The 22,556-nt window shown below is 43.2% G+C and overlaps 3 protein-coding genes across 5 annotated transcripts in view; all 3 read left to right on the top strand.

Annotated features, from left to right (window-relative positions):
- The window catches only part of smg1 (SMG1 nonsense mediated mRNA decay associated PI3K related kinase), an 84,745-nt gene extending 78,672 nt beyond the window's left edge, over window positions 1-6,073 (top strand). For all 3 annotated transcript variants that reach the window (XM_080448473.1, XM_080448472.1, XM_080448471.1), the window contains 5 exons: window positions 751-962; window positions 2,852-2,952; window positions 3,355-3,534; window positions 3,639-3,745; window positions 4,119-6,073. In XM_080448473.1, coding sequence (XP_080304599.1) covers window positions 751-962; window positions 2,852-2,952; window positions 3,355-3,534; window positions 3,639-3,745; window positions 4,119-4,196 — 678 coding nt within the window. In that variant the 3' untranslated portion in view covers window positions 4,197-6,073. The remainder of the gene's footprint in view (window positions 1-750; window positions 963-2,851; window positions 2,953-3,354; window positions 3,535-3,638; window positions 3,746-4,118) is intronic.
- A 1,267-nt stretch (window positions 6,074-7,340) lies between these two features.
- On the top strand, window positions 7,341-13,657 carry LOC308098362 (2-Hydroxyacid oxidase 1-like; the record flags this gene model as incomplete). The annotated part of the gene is made up of 8 exons (XM_080446682.1): window positions 7,341-7,477; window positions 8,341-8,492; window positions 9,777-10,047; window positions 10,347-10,519; window positions 11,912-12,003; window positions 12,152-12,310; window positions 13,276-13,345; window positions 13,590-13,657. 8 exons carry the CDS (start codon window positions 7,341-7,343, stop codon window positions 13,655-13,657), a joined length of 1,122 nt encoding a protein of 373 aa, XP_080302808.1.
- Window positions 13,658-16,861: 3,204 nt separating this feature from the next.
- LOC308099162 (2-Hydroxyacid oxidase 1-like) lies at window positions 16,862-22,424 on the top strand (the record flags this gene model as incomplete). The annotated part of the gene is made up of 8 exons (XM_080447783.1): window positions 16,862-16,998; window positions 17,611-17,762; window positions 18,983-19,253; window positions 19,747-19,919; window positions 21,027-21,118; window positions 21,479-21,637; window positions 22,160-22,229; window positions 22,357-22,424. The coding sequence occupies 8 exons, from the start codon at window positions 16,862-16,864 to the stop codon at window positions 22,422-22,424; spliced, it is 1,122 nt and encodes a 373-aa protein (XP_080303909.1).
- Between the last annotated feature and the right edge of the window lie 132 nt (window positions 22,425-22,556).

Below are 22,556 nucleotides of genomic sequence, written 5' to 3'. Positions count from 1 at the left end.
ACGTCGCCATAGACCTCGTTAAAATCCTTAAGATTGAGCTGTGCACTGTTTGTAAACATCGCGGAGATCTCCCTGCGTGTACCAGTCCAAACCACGTGTCAAACGGAGCCGCCATGTTGTAGTTAGAACGGTTTATGTTAAACAGTGATCAGCGAGGAGAAAAACTACAATCGAAGAAAATGGCGTTTCAGTGTGCGCTTTAGAATGGAGGCCTACGGGATCGGCAAAACGTGATCCTGAATAATTCTGTTTCCGGTGGTGTTACAATGAAATGTGGCGTATAGAAAATTGAAAAACGTTTTTTTTTTTCGAAAAAAAGGAAAAAGCACCACAGCCCGTAGGCTACGGGATCGGCGCTATACGGTTGGATTTATCGGCCCGTAGGCTACGGGCCTGGCGGTGAGAGTGTTAAGGAATATCACACGAGAGGGGACTGCTGTTATACTGTAAATCTCTTGCCTCTTGTCCAATCATATTGCTCAACCAAAGCTAACTGTTGTATACAAGCACAAAAAATGTCAAATATTACTTGAGAAAGAGGCAGACGTTGTGAAAATAGCCAAACTACAAGCTCACAACGCCAAGCACTTGGAATTTTCACAATTCCAAGAGCTTGTCAGGGTGGGGGGTCCCCAATTCAAATATGATTTGTTTTGGGGGGGTCGCAGCCTGAAGAATTTGGGGAACCCTTGATCTACATATTTATCTACATGATATTTATGCACACGTTCTCTTCTGCCACGCCGCTAGGACGAGGAGAACGCGGTGGCGGAGGGCGACGAGGTGGCCTACGAGGGCAGCGTGCGTCAGTTCCTGCTGGAGTACAAGGCCTGGCAGGACAACGTGCAGATGGTGCTGTTCACGGTGGTGCAGTCCACCGGCCAGCCGCGCAGCCCGGAGCAGCTGGAGCTGCTGCAGGAGATCCCTGCTACGCTCAAGGAGCTCCGTGCTCAGAGCCAGAGGTGAGCACTGACGTTGTTCCCACATTTCATGTCTGCATGCTGCGTGGCATTGGGTCGCATAGTTATTGCATCCTGTGTGTGTGTGTGTGTGTTGTAACAAGAAGTTCTAGAGCTCGATGTAATATTTTGGGGTCCGATCTGCAAGATCTTCAAGCTCACAATGCGCCGCGATGCGTTGTTACTAGGGGTGGGACGATATATCGATATCGCGATACTTCCTCCCGCGATAAATAATCGATATACTGCCGAAAAATATCTATTAAAAAAAAATATCAAAAGAAAATTGTGATGTATTTTTTCCCGACTCTGTATTTGTGTGATGATGATTTTGAACAGTTTGGTGCTATTTTATGTGTTTATTGATTGAATACAAGGACTATCGTGATACATCGTTGGTGAAATTTCATGCAATATATCGTGATATCGCAATATATCGAATATTGTGATATTATTGTTATCAAGGGCCTAATATCGTGGTAATATATCGAGGTATCGTGAGATCGTCCCACCCCTATTTTTGCTATTATGATTTTAGTATACAACAGGCTTTGTGCATAACTCTAGTCCTGTAGGTTTTCAGAAGATGTCATAACCGTTTCTGGTTCATTTTCCCATAGCGACCTTTGAATGGCTTGGCGATTTGAACCGGAAACGCATGTAAAGGTGTTATATGCCTTTTTCCGGTTAAAATCTGCTGCCCAGCCCCAATGCACAGGGCCTTTAAGACTAATTAAAACTAGGAAAAGACGATACATATGATATTCCAAAATCCCAAATGATTTATTTCTAGTCTCATGTCACAATATCGATATTAGGGGTGGAAGATTAAATTGATTCATAGATTAATCGCAATGCGGACGATTATGAATCGATTCACAAATGTCAAAAATCGATTCTTTTTTTTATTAAAGAAAGCTGCTTAATATTTTTGTTTATTTGTAGTTTGTCATATTGCTAATTGCACAGCAGCAGCCAGATTTGAGTTGGTTAGCAGAAGTATTGAGAAGCCTTTGTGTTATAATTCTGTATTATTTTACTAAAAGGACTTGTTTATTTTCATGTTGTTTTTTTGCAATTGTCGATGTTGGCAAATATAACCTTCCAGTTGACAGTGACACATCTCTTCCATTTGTTTTAATTATCAATAAAAGATAATGGAAGCAAATACATTTGTTTTCATTATGCATCATTAGAGAGCTCTTTGTTTATTAGCACAGGGAACACAGGTTCCCTGTAACACAGGGAAGCTGTCAGAACCTTCCCTAAAACATCCAGGACAACGGTCCACACGTCCCAGACTCTTCCCCCTCTGGCTCCCAAACTGGAATGAACTCCCCATTGCAATTAGAACTGAAGACTCGCCTCTTCAGACGCGACGACCTTGCAGTCTTATGCAAAGGCTAAAATGTAATTTAGATAGCATGTTATGTAGACACATCCTATAGTGTGTGTATAGCTTCAATGTACAAATAATAGATTTTTGGGATATTCTACTATTAGACTGATGATAGGTTCTTGGTTTACCTATGATCCTAGATTACTATTTCTATGCATTTGATGTATTAACTTGTGTTGTCCTTGTTTTCTGTAAATCGCTCTGGATTAAGAGTGTCTACTAAATGCCTAAATTGTATTAGTCACACAGTGAGGGGCAAATAAATCATGTATTGGAATCGAGATGCTTCAGTAATCGATTTATAATCGAATCGTAGCCCTCGGAATCGAATTAAATCGTCAGGTGGAATCGATATTATATTGATATGTTGCCCAGCCCTACTCTGAGCACTTCACTGAAACCCCTCTGTCACCTCACAGTGTGTATAATGGACTGAAACCCTCTGTCTCCTCACAGTGTGTATAATGGACTGAAACCCTCTGTCTCCTCACAGTGTGTATAATGGACTGGTGGGCTTTGCGTCTCCACTGGTGACAGAAAGAGACACTGAATGTGCCAGCCCCGTCTCTACAGCTCAAAGCAGCTTCGCAGCAGGTACGGTACAAGTTATTCTGTGTCACACCATATCCCATGTTGTTATACTGCAATCTAGAAGTTATTTTAATTCAAACGTTAACCAATCAACTACTAGTACATCTGTGGTTGGAGGGTGGTCTCCCTACGTTTCCCTTGAGAAATTTAGACCTTGTTCTCGAGTAGGTCGGACACCTACTAGTTGACAAGTTGTACTGCCCGAAGGTCATAAGCGCGATATCTACCTTGGCCAAGCAGGGTTTCTGTCTTGGAAGAGCGGTAGAAATTCGGTTTCCTATGCAGGAGACCCCGGTTCGAAGTAGGACATAAAAGTGTGTAGAGGAGAGCCGCTTTTGAATTATTGTCCGTCTTTCTCATCTTCTCATGCGCTCTCTCTCTGTCTCTCTCTCCTCGTCCTCCCAGCCGTGCGATGCAGTGGGGTCGTCAAGACCCAACAGGACTCCATGTCCCAGAATGCACGCAAGGCCCTCCCTCGTAACCTGGACACGCCGGCCGACACACCGCCCAGCAGCACGCTGGCCACCAGCAAAGGACTGAACCCCAGTCCCAAGCGGGCCGTGCGTGACCCCAAAACGGGACGAGGTACTGCCAGTTCCTTTTAGTCGTCTCCTCATTCAGTCGTTAACTTTAACATGACGGTTAAATATTGTCCTAAAACTAAACGCGTGATTGTTTGTGGTCTGCAGCCGTCCAGGAGAGGAACTCCTACGCTGTGAGTGTGTGGAAGAGAGTGAAGGCCAAGCTGGAGGGGAGAGACATGGACCCTAACAGGAGGATGAGCGTCACTGAGCAGGTACACATGCATACATCCTCTGAATCCTCTGTGGTGCATCCGGGTTGGCTGAGCGTCCATACAAGAACAATTCCCTGTGTTTGTTGGAGGGACGCCGGGCGGGGAGGGTGGCAGCAGTGACAAGACGACACTGAAATGGATGGGGAATGCGGGAATTGGGAGAAAGAGAACTAAATTATGAGAAAAGGGGGAAAAGATAATTGTCTGCTCTAAATTTATATTAATAAACATATTTAGAGCAAATACTGCACACATTATATACCGTCAGTCAGTCTGGCTAAACATGCCAGATTACTGGCATGATCCTTTAAGAAAAGGTACAGCTGGTCTCTGTTGGGGGACGTGTCTCTCATCATCTCTCATTCTCCTTCAGGTGGATTTTGTCATCAAGGAGGCCACCAACTTGGACAACCTGGCCCAGCTGTACGAGGGCTGGACGGCCTGGGTGTGAACGGAAACGCCGCTACGTCTCTTTGGTCAAAGCAAAGGGTTAAAAGATCCACCAGAATCCACTGAGTCTGGGGGCGAAAGGAGCCGCGCGGCACCGTGCCACACAATGGGGGGAGGTAAAGGGGTGAAGCGGACGCCTAGACCAACCCCCCCAAACCCCAAACTCCTGGGGGGGGTCACCCAATCCGGGGAGGAGGTCCACTTCGTAGCTACCGCTGCAAACCACCCGACTCCCCCCCCGCCCCATCGGCGACCCAGCTAACACACCTTGCTCAGCGGTGGGGGGGGCCTGCAACCCCGTCTCACTCTCTTAATGGTGTTTTCAACGGGTGAAGCTGCCCGGGACGGGGGGAGGGGAGGGGGGAAGGGGAAGTGAGGGGAAACGTCTTGATGATGAAAAAGGCTTTCTCGTCCCTCCACTTTTGAGGGGGAAAACAAAACAAAAAACCTTCCCCCCTCGCCTGCACAGCCCTCTACCAACCAACCTACCTAGCATCATCACCGCACCCCTGTTGACCCAGCCAAACACAGACACACCCCTGACGGGGTCCACCACGAGGCAGAGTACAAGGCAGTGATGGGACTTTGTTCGTATGCAGGCTGAGGCCTCTCTCGTGCGAATACAGCCTCCCATGGGGAACCAACCATAACGGCTGGTTTCTATAGCACGCCACTGGGTTTGGACTTCAAACAGGGGACTAAGATCGACCAAGGGGTCTGTGAAGAGCCAAATTGGCCTTTCTGCTGTTTTTGAAGTCGTTTTCCTTAACGGTATGGCGATTTGTGATTGGCCAGTGGCCGATCTGTGGACAACAGGGCAGGTGTGATGCGGGCGAAGGGTAGGGGGCATAAAAATTCTAAAAGGCTGAATGGACTCCCATCTGAAGCCTCAGATTTAAAAAAAATGAAAAATAAAATAAAAATGATTAAAGGGGGAAGAATCTGTGTAATCAAGACTTTTATTTCTCCTAAAAAAAACATTTACAGAAAGAGGACTTCTGATTTTTACACACGCCTCTTCAATAATGTGTATCGCCAAATTGTCACGGAAGAAAGGAATGTCACGTGAAGATGGTTTCTGGATCAGGACTCGCTGTGGCTTTGTTGTGGTTAAATTTAAAAAAGCCTGTTTCATGGAACTATTATGGAGAATATTGTGATTGAGTCGGAGTGTTCTTTTATCTCCGAGGGTGTACAAATGGACCCGTTAGGGTCTACTTCTACACTGTCGGAGGCAATTTAACACTCAGGAATTTGGTGTGTTGATTTGTGAGAGACGAGGGACATGTAAATTGTGAATGTTTTTTCTTTTTTCGTTGGGTGACATCTTGACGTACAATAGGACGGTGGTTCTCAGACCTTTTAATTTCAAGGACCTTGAACTAACTGTTGAGAGTTTACAAATGGAACCAAATGGACCCACAAGGGTCCATTTAGTTCCATTTGTACAGTCTCAGAGTAACAGACCTATAATGGTCCATTTAGAACCTCCTGAGGGTCCCTGGACCCCACTTTGAGAGCCACTGCAGTATGGCAATCCATTTCTGACACCCTTTTCTTCTATGTGCATCTTTGAATCTGTGTTGTGTTAATGTAGATGTTGCTGTCCATCCTTTATTTGAAATGCAATTTAAAAGTAGATTGCCGTCTTTTTTTGACTTGCCTGTGAGAATCCGTAGCCTTCCTGACATGTAATTACCCTCCCAACCCTTTAGTGCTTGCGTTTTATTGATCTTGACCTTCTAGTTTTACATTTTTAGTGGGAGAAACTTAAATGACAAGTTAGTGATTGTTTTTTGGTGATGGTGCAAACTGTTATTTCTTAAAAGGTTTTAAATGGGTTTTGTTTGATGCCAAATAAAGTTGGAATTAAGAGACGTGGCGCGTCGGCTGGATCTGTTGAAACCAAGATGAAGATTTGCTCAGATCGAGGCTTTCGTCAACATTCACAGCCAAAGCCAATCAGTTCAGTATTTTTGAATAAAGGATAAATGAATAAATACAAATGTTAAGTAAAATGAACATGCAACACTATAATACTATTTCATTCTGAACTTGATTCAACATGCAACTCAATGGTCTGTTCACCAACTGGTAGTACTAGATTAACCACTTCAACCCTATATACTTTGTTAACCATGGTCCCTCAGGGATTTGTTCTTGGTCACCTCCTTTTTCCTTCTACACCACATATTTCTACAAGGTCTACAAGCTCACAATGCGTTGTTTGCTAGGCTATTTTCACAGAATGTTGGTCTATTTTCTCTGTTATTATGACATGATGCCAAGAAAAGGGATGCTAACATTCAAATTGTTAGTGTATGTACTGTAGCAAAAAGAACACATTAAAACGGACCCAGTGTACCTCTGTAAGTGACCGCTTATAGACATGCACCAGCTAAATAGAAAAATGTAGGCAATTTGTGTCCATTGTCCCATTCTCTGTGTAAAGTTACAGTATGTTCTGTACTAGAAATCGACACTCAAATCAGCTACTAAACTAAATTTAGTAAATGCTAGAAAAGAGTTGTCTAGTCTGCCATACTCGGGTTGTAAACAACCAAAACCATGAAATGTGTACACATGTGTTTGTCTTTGCCACAGCCTATCATGGCATTTGAAAAAAGGACAGTGACATACTCTTGGTTTTCAAGCCAAAAAAGTCACACGCCTGTGCACACGGTACACATGGCATAAAATGCAAACGTGCTCAAAGATGAGCTCTATGCAACCATAATTACTAAAAAGCCAATCTCCATACTGTATACTGAACTTGTGCACGCATGCTTTCACTCTTGAGTGGACACGACTTGATTTCATCAATCCAATGGCGTCCAGGCCCTTGTGCGGAAGGCTATAAACAATGGTGACTTGAAATAAACCGACTACCCTTTTAACTGCTTTAGGCATATTTCCTTAAGAGTCTGTTAAGGGCAGATCTCTCCCCTGTTGGAAGAGGCAGCTGAAGTCTTCCAGGTTTGATAAGTATTCTTACTACAGTACATTAGACTAGCCAGGGGTAAGGTTCACAACAGTTTAATGATTAAAGCTGTTCTGCTGGTGTCGTCTCTCTCTCACACTGTATTTGTTTCTCTTTTTCTCAGCGTTCCTCAGAGCCACTAGCTCTGTGTGTGTAGTAGTAGTGATGTCGGGGCAGCGTGTGTGTATCAGTGACTTTGAGGACGAGGCCAGGAGGGTCCTTCCTAAGGCTATTTATGACTACTACCGCTCTGGAGCCGGCCAGCAGCAGACCCTGGCTGACAACACCGCCGCTTTCAACAGGTCACACACACACACACACACACACACACCCTACCTCCAACATGAACACTGAAAAGAAAAATCCGGTGGGGGGCCTCAATGAATACCAAGTCAGTGAGTTCTTAGTATTCACTGACTTAGTATTCACTGACTAAAGCTCCTTACACACCGGGGCCGAATAATACTTTTTTTTTTAAACCTTATAAAGTCAATGCAAGCTTCCATGGAGCGAAAAAGCGTCTTTTAATTATTCGGAACGAGTCCGAATTTTGCGTATATTCGCATGATCGCCGGTGTGTAATGACCTTTAGTATTAACATTATGGTCCTGGCTGCATATCAGTGGGATGTGTAACACCTATGAGCATGCACACTTTTACTATAAAGTCTGGGTTGAGCTGTCCAAAATTAAGGATATTTTCAGGAGTCTCCTGCTAAATTTGTGTGAGTGTTGACAGGTATGAGAGAGACAGAGAGAGAGACACACACACACACACACACACACACACACACACACACACACACACACACACACACAGTGAGGAACTTCTATTGCATGTATTACCTTACCCCTAACCCTCACTACTAGATGCCTAACATTAACCACTTGTCTTAAACCCTATATACTTCACTGACCGAGTGGCCCCCTCCTTTTTATCATATAGTGAGCTTGTAGGTTGGCTATTTTCGCTGAATGTTCGTCTATTATGACATGCCCAAAATAGGGAGGGGCACTATTAGTGTGCCTAACCTAACCCTAATTTCAACCCTAAATCTTATTCCTGTCCCTAAAACTGCCAATAGACTGTCTTCTTTTTGCCTGAGCATGTGTGCGTGCGCTTTGCATTGTGTGCTTATGGGACGTGTCTGTACTGTATACTGTAGATGGCGTTTCTTCCCTCGGGTGCTGAGAGACGTGTCTACCATTGACCTGTCTTGCTCCGTGCTGGGACAGCCAATCAGCATGCCTCTGGCTGTGGCGGCTACGGCCATGCAGAGGATGGCCCACCCTGACGGAGAGACCGCCACCGCCAGAGGTGGGTCTATTATCCCATTGAGACCTGAGGCGATTCTTTAAAAAAATCTAAATCTCAACAGTTTTTTGAAAAAAATCTGGAAAATATTTTTTCAATATTTTTCAAAAATAGCAGATCTGCAAGCTCGTAGCGCGGCACTCGGTGCCGCGCTATGAGCTTGTAGATCTGCTATTTTTGAATAGCCCAAAGAAATCTTAAAATGAGACGCAGATGCGTCCCCGGTCTTAATGGGTTATTTATACTATTTTTTGAGATAGACCATCCCAATTGGAGCCACTAATGGCGAAATGGTACACAAATCCTACAAATGGTCTCCTAAGTGGGCGCTGGTGTCTGGCGGGCAAATCTCGTGAACGTCCTATGTTTACTGGTACTAGATCCCTCGGGAGTGTGTTGCTGGGACAGAGAAGGGTCGATAAAAAAAATGATTTTCTCCTGATTTGTCTCTCTGAAAAAAGCTATTTTAGAATGAACATCTTGGGAAGATTGTGTGGCTTGTGACGATTGATTGATTGATTGAATGCTTTATTTAGAAAGACATGGAAACAGTACATGGAAGTACAATTCACAATACAAGGTCCTCTAAACTGGATCGCTCATAAAAGCACTTGGCTTATTTAAAATGAGATCCCTGTGCACTCAAATCATGATGACATTTAAGAAGACATACAAATATACACTACTATGCAGAACGTCATACAATCAGCTTACAGGTTACTGGTATGAAAAAGAAAGAAATATGTGCAATAGACAGTTTTAGGAGGAGGGGAGGGGGGGGGGGGTAGGTTAAGACTTTGACAGGGGCCAGTTTGGAATTGCAGCCTCCTGAAGGTGATTATTTAGGGCAGTTTTGAAAGTGAGTAGGGTTTTACACTCCTTTACTCCTTTGGGTAGGGCATTCCACATTTTTGTTCATTCCCTTGTTTGTGCCAAATCTGGGTTGAACATGATCAGTGGAGCTGCCTCTGGTGTTATGATCGTGGACTTCATTAACATTTAGGGAGTATTTAGACAAATACAGGGGGATCCCAATGTTGTGGAGTATCTTAAAGACCAGGCCCATAGATCTGGTCCAATATTTAGTTCAGTGACCTAAAAGAATGGGGCTAAAGAATGGTTCAGAAGCTGTGTTCACGTTCACTCTTCCATTGGAATTAACCAACCTGCTCCCGGTCTCCTAAAAAGGCGTCCGCCTACTTCACACAGACACGGGAAGTAAACCCGGAGATGGTGAGTCTTGCTATTTTTGTCTTGGGCTAAATGTCTAGTGTTTCTTCTACCCAGCATGCCGAGCGGCAGGCACAGGGATGATGCTGAGCTCTTGGGCCACTTCCACCATAGAGGAAGTGATGTCAGCAATGACATCATCGCCGGGCGACGGGGGCGTCATGTGGCTGCAGACTTACATCTACAAAGACCGGGATCTCACTGTCTCATTGGTCCGCCGGGCGGAGGAGGCGGGCTATAAGGGCATCTTTGTTACCGTGGATCAGCCATATCATGCCCGGAGGTGGGACGATGTGCGCAACCGCTTTACACTTCCCTCACACCTCAGGTAGGAACCATGTTTTTGAAAGCCTTTATTTAACCAGAGACGAAACGTTTTGATGTCAAGAGAACATCTTCCATCTGTGAAGACGTATTCTTCGATCGAAACGTCATCTCTTGTACTTGCTCCGTAAATTCAATTAATCTGAGTTGCTCCAGTGCCCTTGTTCTTTTTGATACTGGATGTCCCATTTACGTCATTTTGAACTTAACCTTTTTGACCCAAAAGTTAATAAGGCCTTCAGGAAAATCTGCTGTAAATCTGTGCATTTGTTATTTTAACCAAAAATATTCGTGTGTGTGTAGTCTGTCTAACTTCACAACAGCGACACAGGCGTTCTCTGAAGATAGTTGTGGCAACGACGGTGGATTGGCAGTCTATGCTGCCGATGCCATAGACCCCAGCCTCTCCTGGACTGATATCACCTGGCTGAAAAAACACACCCACCTGCCGGTGGTTGTGAAAGGAATACTGACTGGTACACACACACACACACACACACACACACACACACACACACACACACACACACACACACACACACACACACACACACACACACACACAAAGTAATATACTGTATACCCTATATGAAACAGTATATCGGCTATTTGAAAATAGCCGATCTATAAGCGCTCAACCTCGCGTCACGCGTCATCTGCTATTTTCAAACAAATCTTGAGGAGCAAAAAAAAAAGCAAAATGTGGAATATTTTTTTTACATTTAAACAACACAAATCTGGTACAAATTATAATTTCAGATAGGGGGTCCGTGGACAAATACACATTAATTTGGGGGTCCTTGACATGAAAATGTTTGAGAAACACAAAACCAAAACATTTGGAAGCAAGGCCAAATAAGCAACTACACTTTAGAAACAAGGCCAAAAAATAAACACAACCCGCAACTACCAATATTTACAAGCAACTTTATATAAAAACAAGCCCAAAGTCGCTTATAATAAGAAGACCTGTCATTGCACATAACCCCTAACTGCTCCCTGGGAGCTGCACCCATTTCACCCACTGCTCCTGCCTCTGCAACTTTGAATGGCAGAGGCCAAATTTCACCTTTTGTGCAAATAGTTGTGTGTACAGTGAAAAATACCCCAAGGGAGTAGGGTCCAAATGATTAAAGGTAGGGTAATTGATATTTTTTGGTTACAACAAAAATCTTTATGTTAAAAGTTTGAAGCTCTATATTCTATATAGAGCTTTGATTTAAAGTAATCATTGCAATAGTTAGTTGCAATGATTGTGTTTGTTCAGTCACAGGGGTCTCCCTGTCTTTCCAGCTCTTTAATATAGATCCAGTTCCAATTTTGTCTGCTCATTTATTTGTGTCATCACTTCCAATTGCACTTGTTTGATCTCTATCCTTACTGAGTTCTCTATCCTGATTGGATAAAATTGGTATCCCCACCTGTTTAATAAAGAGCTGGAGAGACATGGAGACTCCAGTTACTGAACAAACACTAGTACAGCTATTTCTTTTAGCCAAAGAAAATCACTTACCTTTAATAATCACCTTTCAGTTTTATTTTGTAATTATTGTACTTTTAGTGCTAACACACATCTCTAGTACGCATAATAGCACCACCCAATGCAAAATGCCTTGATTTCCTGGATGTAAGGTTAAACTAACCTCATTAAATTATCACAAATGAATGGTCTACATTCTTTCATTGTGGTGAAGAGACTTTACTGACTTTTCACAACATTTTCCAAATGTCACCTAACGTGTGTGTGTGTGTGTGTGTGTGTGTGTGTGTGTGTGTGTGTGTGTGTGTGTGTGTGTGTGTGTGTGTGTGTGTGTGTGTGTGTGTGTGTGTGTGTGTGTGCGCGTGTGCGTGTGCGTGTGCATCTCTAGCTGAGGATGCCCTTCAGGCTCTGGACCATGGTGTCGATGGTATCTTGGTGTCCAATCATGGAGCTCGACAGCTGGACGGAGTTCCTGCCACGGTCTGTGCATGTGTACAGTGTGTGTATGTGTGTGCGTGCATGTGTGTGTTATGGGACTTCCAAATTCTGCTATGCATCCTTAGCAAATTGTTTCATTGTCCTTTGTGTGCGTGTGTGTGTGTGTGTGCGCGTCTACATGTGCGTGCAGCTGGATGTGCTTGAAGACGTAGTGAACGCGGTACAGGGTCGCTGTGAGGTCTATCTGGACGGAGGAGTGAGACGAGGAACTGACGTCTTGAAAGCGTTGGCTCTGGGAGCCAAGGCTGTGTTCATAGGACGTCCTGTGCTGTGGGGACTGGCCTGTCAGGTGACAACTAACATGAACCACTGTGTACACAGCTTCTGTGTTATTATGGGTCTTAGGGTTGGGTAGGTAGGTTTTCTTTATTTATTTTTTTATTTTTTTTACAAATCTCTTTATTACTATTGCACAGACAAAAAAAAGAAAGAGGTCTGTCATTTTTTGTCAAAAAGCAAAACAAAACATTACAGCAAAACATTACAGCAAAACAACCAAAAAACAGTAAACAGATAACACACAAAGTGGGTTATATTATGTTTGAATGCAAAGTGTATCAAAACAAAACAAAATGAATAGACAAAAGCAGTTAAGCAGAAAATACTCAAACACACTCACACTTATACCGAGGAACAGGAGGGGGGGGGGGTTTAATTTAACTCTGAGAGTGTACAAATGTAACTCGTTCCTCCTCTCACCTCACCTCATGAAGTGTGGTTCATGACGAAAGAATAAGATCGTGGATACGACGGCCGGAATGAGTTTTCTCAGACGGGTGCTGGCGTGAAGGAGAGAATTCTCATGTTTATTTCTCTAGTCTCATAAACCAGTGGTTCCCAAATGTTTTAGCTCGAGACCCAAAAGAGAAATTTTGCCCGGGACCCAAACTAGTGAAAATAGCAGAACTTCAAGCTCACAGCGTGTCGCTTCATGTCGCGTTGTGAGCTTGTGGATCTGCTATTTTCATTAGTTCTTAGATGTTTTTATTTTATTTATTTATGGAATTCTTTTTTTTAATATTGTTTATTTATGAAATACTTTTGAAAAATACTGAAATTGTTTTTAATTGATGAAAAAAAGCGGATGTTTTATGTTTACCTCACAACCCATAAAAATTGGTCCACGACCCAAACATGGGTCCTGACCCACTGTTTGGGAAACGGTGTAATAAAGGACCTTTACCTTATAAGATAAATCTATGATAAATGTGTTTGTGTGTGTGTGTGTGCATGTGCGTGTTTGTGTGTATACAGGGAGATGAAGGGGTCTCTGAGGTGCTGGAGCTACTGAGGTCAGAACTGCGACTTGCCATGGCCCTTACAGGTAGAGGACACGCACACGCGTGTGTACACACACACACACACACACACACACACACACACACACACACACACACCCCCCACACACACACATAAATAGTCGCTCAGTATATCTGTTATCATTTACATAACACATACCTCGACCGACCTCTGTGTCACTGTACAGTAAATATTAAGAAACCGTGTGTGTGCGTGTGTGCGTGCGTGTGCGTGTGCGTGTGTGTGTGTGTGTGTGTGTGTGTGTCTAGGCTGTCATTCTATATCAGAGATAAGCAGGTCCACTGTCAGGAGAGTGGAGTTCACCTCCAGGATCTGATGACCTCTTGTGGAGAATCTAGATAACTGCAGCTACAATCTCTGGTCACAGTGATGGAAAATAAACTCATTTTGCATTACCACTGTGCTTCTGGTGTGATTAGGGAAATCATTACATTTTACCTGACAATTAATTGTCACCCAAATAATTGCGATTAACAATTAAATTGTGTTTCTGTCATTGAACTTCGGAACATTATGAATACAAAATTTGTCAAAGGCAAACAGAATTTCTTTTTAACATTTAATGTTAAAAATTAATTCAGTTTGCCTTTTAGGCTTTATAATAAAAAAAATATTGACATTTAATCATTTTATACTTTAAACGTTTTTCTTAAGTAGCGGAAATAGCAGATCTACAAGCTTACAACGCGTCACAAATTTCAATATTTGAAAATGTATGTTTTTCAACATGGAAACGATTATTTATTATAATTATGCAAAAATAATTGCGATTATCTCAAATAAATGCGATTAGACAATTATGTAATAATTGTGACAGGACTAGGTCTGATGTCCTAAATTAACAAGAAAAGAAAGAGGCTCACACTCCATCCATTGACTTGATTATCCATTGCCTTGAAATAAACTCCAACATACATGAGCACTGGAATGAGTCATGTGTTACAACATTATAGCATTGGATTTATTACTCCACACACATAAGTGTTGAAGAGTGACTTTTATTAGCCCTACATTAACGATCAAATGAGGGGTCTCTACAACTTTGCCAAGCTTTTCTGAACTAGAGTTCAGAAAAAATATTATAACAAAGGACTTCAGAAGGGTTTTAATGTAGATAACTTGGAACGGTAACTTGGAGTATTTAAGTGAGTATCGCTGCTCAACACTGAGCAAGTACACATACATACATCCTCTGAATCCTCTGTGGTGCATCCGGTTTGGCTGAGTGTCCATACAAGCACAATTCCCTGTGTAGTCTAGGACCTGGCTAAGATATGTATGCACTTAATTTAGGAGAGAATATCTCAACTGTTCTAGGCTAATATGACCCCAGGGAACAACTTAGGAACTGTGACTAATTCTCTATCCGGGACGAAATACCCGAAAATGACCACGCCCTTTTTTAAAGAGGTGGTGCCATGGTTTTGCACTTTTTCTTTTTTTCATGTGTCTATGAGGTTGATAGTACTTCATTTACTTATATAGAATACTTATGTTTAGGGAAACATAGTAAAGTGTAAAATTTCTAATTTGATATTTGACAGAACAGCTAAAAGAAACGTATTACAGTCCAGGGCCATAGGGATATTTTTGCGCAAATCAATCTAAGAGCACCACATTTGTCCCAGATGTAACCCAGGGCATGCTCTAATGATTTAGCAATGGTGCCCGAGCCAGCGACCTTCAGGGTCATCATAGTGGCCAAATCCAATATGGCCGCCACCTGTCAAAGTTTTTGGCTGTAACGTTTGAACCACATTTTGAGCTATGAATGCAAACTTGGTGTCTAAATCATGTTTTTTGACAATTAGAAACATATTTGAATTGCTTATTTATTTATGTTTTATGATTTAATCTATCTAGAGGACACTAATTTGATTATCACAAATATGGCCACTATGTTATGAAACAACCAATGTATCAATCTCTATTGATGCATCATCAATAATTTTATTGAAACAAGAATGATTTAACAGTAGAACTAATTCCTATGATGATAGGCCTACAGCTACAGCTAATACAGTATGTTCAACAATGCTCAGCATGAAATGTAATACTATATAGTATTACTATTCTATACACCATTGACTAGTATGATATCATACAGTACTAGTCAAAGGTGTATAGAATTGTTTACAATATGTTTATATCACATTATGGTCTTGGTGTTACAACAGCAACAGCTTTACTGGCAAGATAGGTCCAGTAAGGTTCACACTAGTCATGGAGTCCCAGTACCAGCCCAATTTGAAATCTGGGATATTTTGTTGGACGGGGGTTGTCTGATCTGCAGCAGTGTTTACATGCTGAATCAGTGCAGCTTGGGTGGGAGGAATGTTCTTGAGGGACTGAGAAAAGCCACTGTCAGGATTCATCTACTCTGCTGTGGCCACCACGGCTCTTGCCGTACAGTATTATGTGATGATGACCATATACTCCAATCTTTGGACACTTTTCTGATTCTAATTTGAACATATTGTATGTTGTAACATATTGTATGTTGTATGTTTTCATATTGTATGTTTCCCTAAACATAAGTATTCTGAACATTTTGAGCACCTCCAGTAAATATGTACGGTAGCTCCAACGGTTTAGCAGATAGAGCCATGTTAGAAGAAGTGCACCGGTTATGGTCATTTAAAAAAGGGAGTGGTCATTTTCGGGTATTTCGTCCCGGATAGAGAATTAGTCACAGTTCCTAAGTTGTTCCCTGGGGTCATATTAGCCAATAACAGTTGAGATATTCTCTCCTAAATGAAGTGCATACATATCTTAGCCAGGTCCTCTACTAGTGTGTTTGTGGGAGGGCAATCTGGGAACCCATCGTCAAATAAAAATAAAAAACAGCGCCCCCAGCGTTTTTCACTTTTGCATTTTGTCTTTTCCACAGGCTATCATGGCATTATTTGAAAAATGACAAAGTGACATAGGCTACTCATGGTTTTCAAGCCAAAAAAATAGATTGAAACTTGACTTGAAATGCAGACGTGCTCAAAGATGAGCTCTATGCAACTATAATTGCTAAAAAAAACGAATCTCCATGTACTGATCTTGTGCACGCATGCTTTCAGTCTTGAGTGGACACGACTTTGATTTCATCAATCCAATGGTGTCCGGGCTCAGAAAACCCAATGGAGGCCCTTGTTTGGTAGGCTATAAACAATGGGCGAATTGAAATATAAACCAACTACCCTTTTAACTGCTTTAGGCATATTTCCTTAAGAGTCTGTTGAGAGCAGATCCCTCCCCTGTTGACTTAAAAACTGCATCTGAACAGGTTGTGGTTAAAACTTAATTAATTGGAAGAGGCAGTTGAGGTCTTCCAGGTTGGATAAGTATTCTTACTACAGTACGTTAGACTAGCCAGGGGTAAGGGTCACGTCAGCAGTTTAATGATTAAAGCTGTTCTGTTCTGCTGGTGTCATCTCTCTCTCTCTTTCTCTCTCTCACTCTGTATTTGATTGTGTCTTTTTCTCAGAGTTCCTCAGATCTACTAGCTGTGTGTGTGTGTGTAGTAGTGATGTCGGGGCAGCGTGTGTGTATGAGCGACTTTGAGGACGAGGCCAGGAGGGTCCTTCCTAAGGCTGTTTATGACTACTACCGCTCTGGAGCCGACCAACAGCAGACCCTGGCTGACAACACCACCGCTTTCAACAGGTACACACACACACACACACACACACACACACACACACACACACACACACACACACACACACACACACACACACACACACACACACACACACACACACAGTGAGGAACTTCTATTGCAGGTATTACCTTACCCTAACCCTCACTACTAGATGCCTATCATTAACCACTTAAACCCTACAGTATATACTTGACTGACCGGGGTCCCCCAGGGGTCTATATGTGGCCCCCTCCTTTTTATCATATAGTGAGTTGAGTTTGTAGGTTTGGCTATTTCCGCTGAATGTTCACCTTGTATGACCACAATAGGGAGGGACACTAATAGTGTGCCTAACCTAACCCTAATTTAAACCCTAAATCTTATTCCTGACCCTAAAACTGACAACAGACTGTGTGTGTGTGTGTGTGTGTGTGTGTGTGTGTGTGTGTGTGTGTGTGTGTGTGTGTGTGTGTGTGTGTGTGTGTGTGTGTGTGTGTGTGTGTGTGTGTGTGTGTGTGTGTGTGTGTGTGTGTGTGTGCGTGCGTGCGTGCGTGCGTGCGTGCGTGCGTGCGTGCGTGCGTGCGTGTGCGTGTGTGCTTATGGGACGTGTCGTGTGCATGTACTGTACACTGTAGATGGCGTTTCCTCCCTCGGGTGCTGAGAGACGTGTCTACCATTGACCTGTCTTGCTCCGTGCTGGGACAGCCAATCAGCATGCCTCTGGCTGTTGCGGCCACGGCCATGCAGAGGATGGCCCACCCTGACGGAGAGACCGCCACCGCCAGAGGTGGGTCCGACAGACTGTGTCAATCAATCAATCAATCAATCGATCAAAAACGTTATTAAGGACACGTTCATGTGTGTAGATCAGTGGTTCTCAAACCTCTTTCATTTCAAAGACCCTGTAACTCAGAGTTACAAACCTTTAAGGGTCCATTTGGAACGCCCTCAAGGTACCTTAGGTACAGTAGCAACCTTCCATAAAATCCGTTCACCTGGGTCGAAGACCCCCCCCCCCCCCCCAGTTGCCTGTACCTGGAAAACCTCCCTGGGGAGATTGTTGTTGTTTGAATATTCCTGTCTTTGTAGTTCCTTTAACCCATTGAGACCTGAAGCCGATTCTACATGTCTCCTAAATCTCAACAGTATTCTGAAAAACGTATGTTTCTATGTCAGTGGTGCTCAATCCTTTTCATGTCAAGGACCCCCAAAATTATATGTATTTGGCCGCGGACCCCCATCAAAATATCTTGTTCCAGGGACCCCCCAGAAGCAAAGATTTGAGTTAAAAATGTTCGCTTTAAAAATATATATATTCAAAGATTTGCACACATTTTCACGATTTTTCAAAAATAGCAGATCTACAAGCTCGTAGCGCGGCACCTTGTAGATCTGCTATTTTTGAATAGCCCAAAGTGTAAAATAATGCTTTTAAGCTCAAATCAAAAAATGACACAGTTCCAGGTCTTAAAGACCCAAGATTTTCAAGAGGGCTCTGATCCAGAGAAGGTTGGGAACCACTGAGTTCAATCAAAGATGGTTATTTTTTTTAAGATAGATCATCCCAATTGTAGCCGCTAGAGGCGAAATGGTACACAAAGTGGGCACCGGCATCTGGCACCAAATCTCGCGATCGTCCTATGTTTACTGGAACTAGATCCCGGGAGAGTGTGTTGCTGCCTTAGTGGGACAGAGAAAGGTCGATAACAAAGTTGATTTTCTCCTGATTTGTCTCTCTGAAAAAAGCTTTTTTTAGTATGAAAATCATGGGAAGATTGTGTGGCTTGTGACGATCGGGTCCAATATTTAGTTCAGTGACCATGGAGCTAAAGAATGGTTTCGAAACTGTGTTCACGTTCACTCTTCCTTTGGAATGAATAGACTCCAACCTGCTTCCTGTCTCCAAAAAAGGCCGCCTACCTCACACAGATACGGGAAGTAAACCCAGAGATGGTGAGTCTTGCTATTTTTGTCTTGGGCTAAATGTCTAATGTCGTTTCTACCCAGCATGCCGAGCGGCAGGCACAGGGATGATGCTGAGCTTTATGGCCACTTCCACCATAGAGGAAGTGATGTCAGCAATGACATCATCGCCGGGCGACACAGGCGTCATGTGGCTGCAGATTTACATCTACAAAGACCGGGATCTCACTCTCTCATTGGTTCGCCGGGCGGAGGAGGCGGGCTATAAGGGCATCTTTGTTACCGTGGATCAGCCATATCATGGCAGGAGGTTGGACGATGTGCGCAACCGCTTTACACTTCCCTCACACCTCAGGTAGGAACCATGTTTTTGAAAGCCTTTATTTAACCAGAGACGAAACGTTTCGATGTGAAGAGAACATCTTCCATCTGTGAAGACGTACTCTTGACATCGAAATGTCATCTTGTACTTGCTCCGTAAATAAAAAGGCTAAATTCATCTGTTCTTTTTGATACTGGATGTCCCATTTATGTCATTTTTAACTTGACCTTTTTGACCCAAAAGTTAATCATGCCTTCAGGAAAATCTGCTGTAAATCTGTGCATTTGTTATTTTGTTCACAAGACAGACAGAAACAGACATTGCTGCAGGAAAACCAAAAATGTGTGTGTGTGTGTGTGTGTGTGTGTGTGTGTGTGTGTGTGTGTGTGTGTGTGTGTGTGTGTGTGTGTGTGTGTGTGTGTGTGTGTGTGTGTGTGTGTGTGTGTGTGTGTGTGTGTGTGTGTGTGTGTGTGTGTGTGTGTGTGTGTGTGTGTGTGTGTGTGTGTGTGTGTGTGTGTGTGTGTAGTCTGTCTAACTTCCCGACAGCAACACAGCTCCCAGCGTTCTCTGAAGGTAGCTATGGCAGTGGATTGGCAAGCCATCTTGCCAAGGCGATAGACCCCACCCTCTCCTGGACAGACATCACCTGGCTGAAAAAAAACACCCACCTGCCGGTGGTTGCGAAAGGAATACTGACTGGTACATGCACGCACGCACGCACGCACGCGCCGTGTTGGGTGCTTGAAGTAATTTACTGTATTCCCTGTATGAAACAGTATGATGCAAGCATCCCATGACTGTACCAATAATTCATAATAAAATGGGGGGGGGGGGGGTAGCTGAATGGGTACAGAGGCCACCTGGGAAACAGAATGTCCACGGTGCGTGCCCTGGCCCCGGCCTATGTGTAGAAGTGTCTCTGAGCAAGGCACATAGACAGTGTTGCCAAATTTTGCTGGAGAAATTAGCTGCCAGGTCTATGAAAACAAGCCCAAAAGAAGCGTCTAGGACGCATGAGTACTTCAAACCTATATACATCAGCTATTTGAAAATAGACGATTGCGATGCGACGCGTTGTGACCTTGTTAGATCTGCTATTTTCAAACAAATCTTGAGGGGAAAAAAGCCCAAAATGTGGAATATCTTTGAAACATTTTAACAACACAAATCTGGTACAAATAAAAGATGGGGGGTCCGTGGACAAATACATATTAATTTGGGGGTCCTTCACATGAAAATGTTTGAGAAACACTGGTTTAAACGATAATGAAAACATTTGGAAGCAAGCCCAAATAAGCAACTACACTTTAGAAACAAGCCCAAAAAATAAACGCAATCCGCAACTACCAATATTTACAAGCAGCTATATATAAAAACAAGCCCAAAGTCGCTTATAATGAGCAGACCTGGCAACACTCCACATAACCCCTAACTGCTCCCTGGGAGCTGCACCCTTACCGCCCACTGCTCCTGTTACTTTGAATTGCAGAGGACAAATTTCACCTTATGTGCAAATAATTATGCAGTGACAAATACCCCAAGGGAGTAGGGACCTAATGATTATCAATAACCTTCCAGTTTTATTTCATCATTATTGTACTATTATTAGTGCTAACACAAATCTCTAGTATGCATATGTTAGCACCACCCAATGCAAAGAGCCTTGATTTCCCGGATGTTAGGTTATAGGTAATGACCACAAATTAATGGTCTACATTCTTTCATTGTGTGTGTGTGTGTGTGTGTGTGTGTGTGTGTGTGTGTGTGTGTGCGTGTGTGCGTGTGCGTGTGCGTGTGTGTCTCTAGCTGAGGATGCGCTTCAGGCTCTGGACCATGGTGTTGATGGTATCTTGGTGTCCAATCACGGAGCTCGACAGCTGGACGGAGTTCCGGCCACGGTCTGTGCATGCATGTATATGTACAGTGTGTGTATGTGCGTGCAATGCATGTGTGTGTTATGGGATTTCCAAATTCCGCTATGCATCCTTAGTAATTCTATCTTTCACAACAAAAAAGGTTTCTACAGATTTTGCGTGTGTGTAACCTTGTCAAGTCAATATTTTTTTGTTTAGCTCATTTTCTGTTTACTGAAATGCAAATGGTTTCATTGTCCTTTGTGTGCATGCATGTGTGCGTGTGTGTGTGTGTGTGTGTGTGTGCGTGCGTGCGTGCGTGCGTGCGTGCGTGCGTGCGTGCGTGCGTGCGTGCGTGCGTGCGTGCGTGCGTGCGTGCGTGCGTGCGTCTACATGTGCGTGCAGCTGGATGTGCTTGAAGACGTAGTGAACGCGGTACAGGGTCGCTGTGAGGTCTATCTGGACGGAGGAGTGAGACGAGGAACTGACGTCTTGAAAGCGTTGGCTCTGGGAGCCAAGGCTGTGTTCATAGGACGTCCTGTACTGTGGGGACTGGCCTGCCAGGTGACAACTAACATGAACCACTGTGTACACAGCTTCTGTGTTGTTGTGGGGTTTAGGGTTAGGTAGACTGATTTTTTTGCGTTTTATCTGCTTTCCTTTTGCCTTTAGCACTACTGTTTTTTTTTTTTTACAAATCTCTTTATTTCTATTGCACGGACAAAAAAAGAAAGAGGTCTGTCATTTTCTGTCAAAAAGCTAAACAAAACAACATTACAACAAAACAACCAAAAAACTGTAAACAGATAACACAAAGTGGGTTATAACAAAACATTTATTTAATTTTATTTATTTATGAAATACTATTGAGAAATGTTGGAATTGTTTTTAATTGATGAAAAGTTGTGCCTTTAAAAAAAAAAACGTTTTCAAATGTTGTGTGTGTGTGTGTGTGTGTGTGTGTGTGTGTGTGTGTGTGTGTGTGTGTGTGTGTGTGTGTGTGTGTGTGTGTGTGTGTGTGTGTGTGTGTGTGTGTGTGTGTGTGTGTGTGTGTGTGTGTGTGTGTGTGTGTGTGTGTGTGTACAGGGAGATCAAGGAGTCTCTGAGGTTCTGGAGCTACTGAGGTCAGAACTGCGACTAGCCATGGCCCTTACAGGTAAAGGACACAAATCGCTCAGTATATCTGTTATCATTTACATACCTCGACTGCCTCTGTGTCACTGTACAGTAAATACTTACGAAACCATCAATGCTTGCGTTTGTGTGTGTATGTCTGTCTCTAGGCTGTCGTTCTATATCAGAGATAAGCAGGTCCACTGTCAGGAGAGTGGAGTTCACCTCTAGGATTTGATGACCTCTTGTGGAGAATCTAGATAACTGCAGCTACAATGGAAAATAAACTCATTTTGTATTCCCACTGTGCTCTGACCTTCTGGTGTGATTAGGGGCGAGCATGACATTTTACTTGACGATTAATTGTCAC

This window comes from Gymnoscopelus braueri, assembly GCF_963280865.1.
Source record: "Gymnoscopelus braueri genome assembly, chromosome: 13".
NCBI lineage: Eukaryota > Metazoa > Chordata > Actinopteri > Myctophiformes > Myctophidae > Gymnoscopelus > Gymnoscopelus braueri.
Note: the sequence above shows the minus strand (reverse complement) of the source record. Positions and strands in the feature narration are given on the sequence as shown.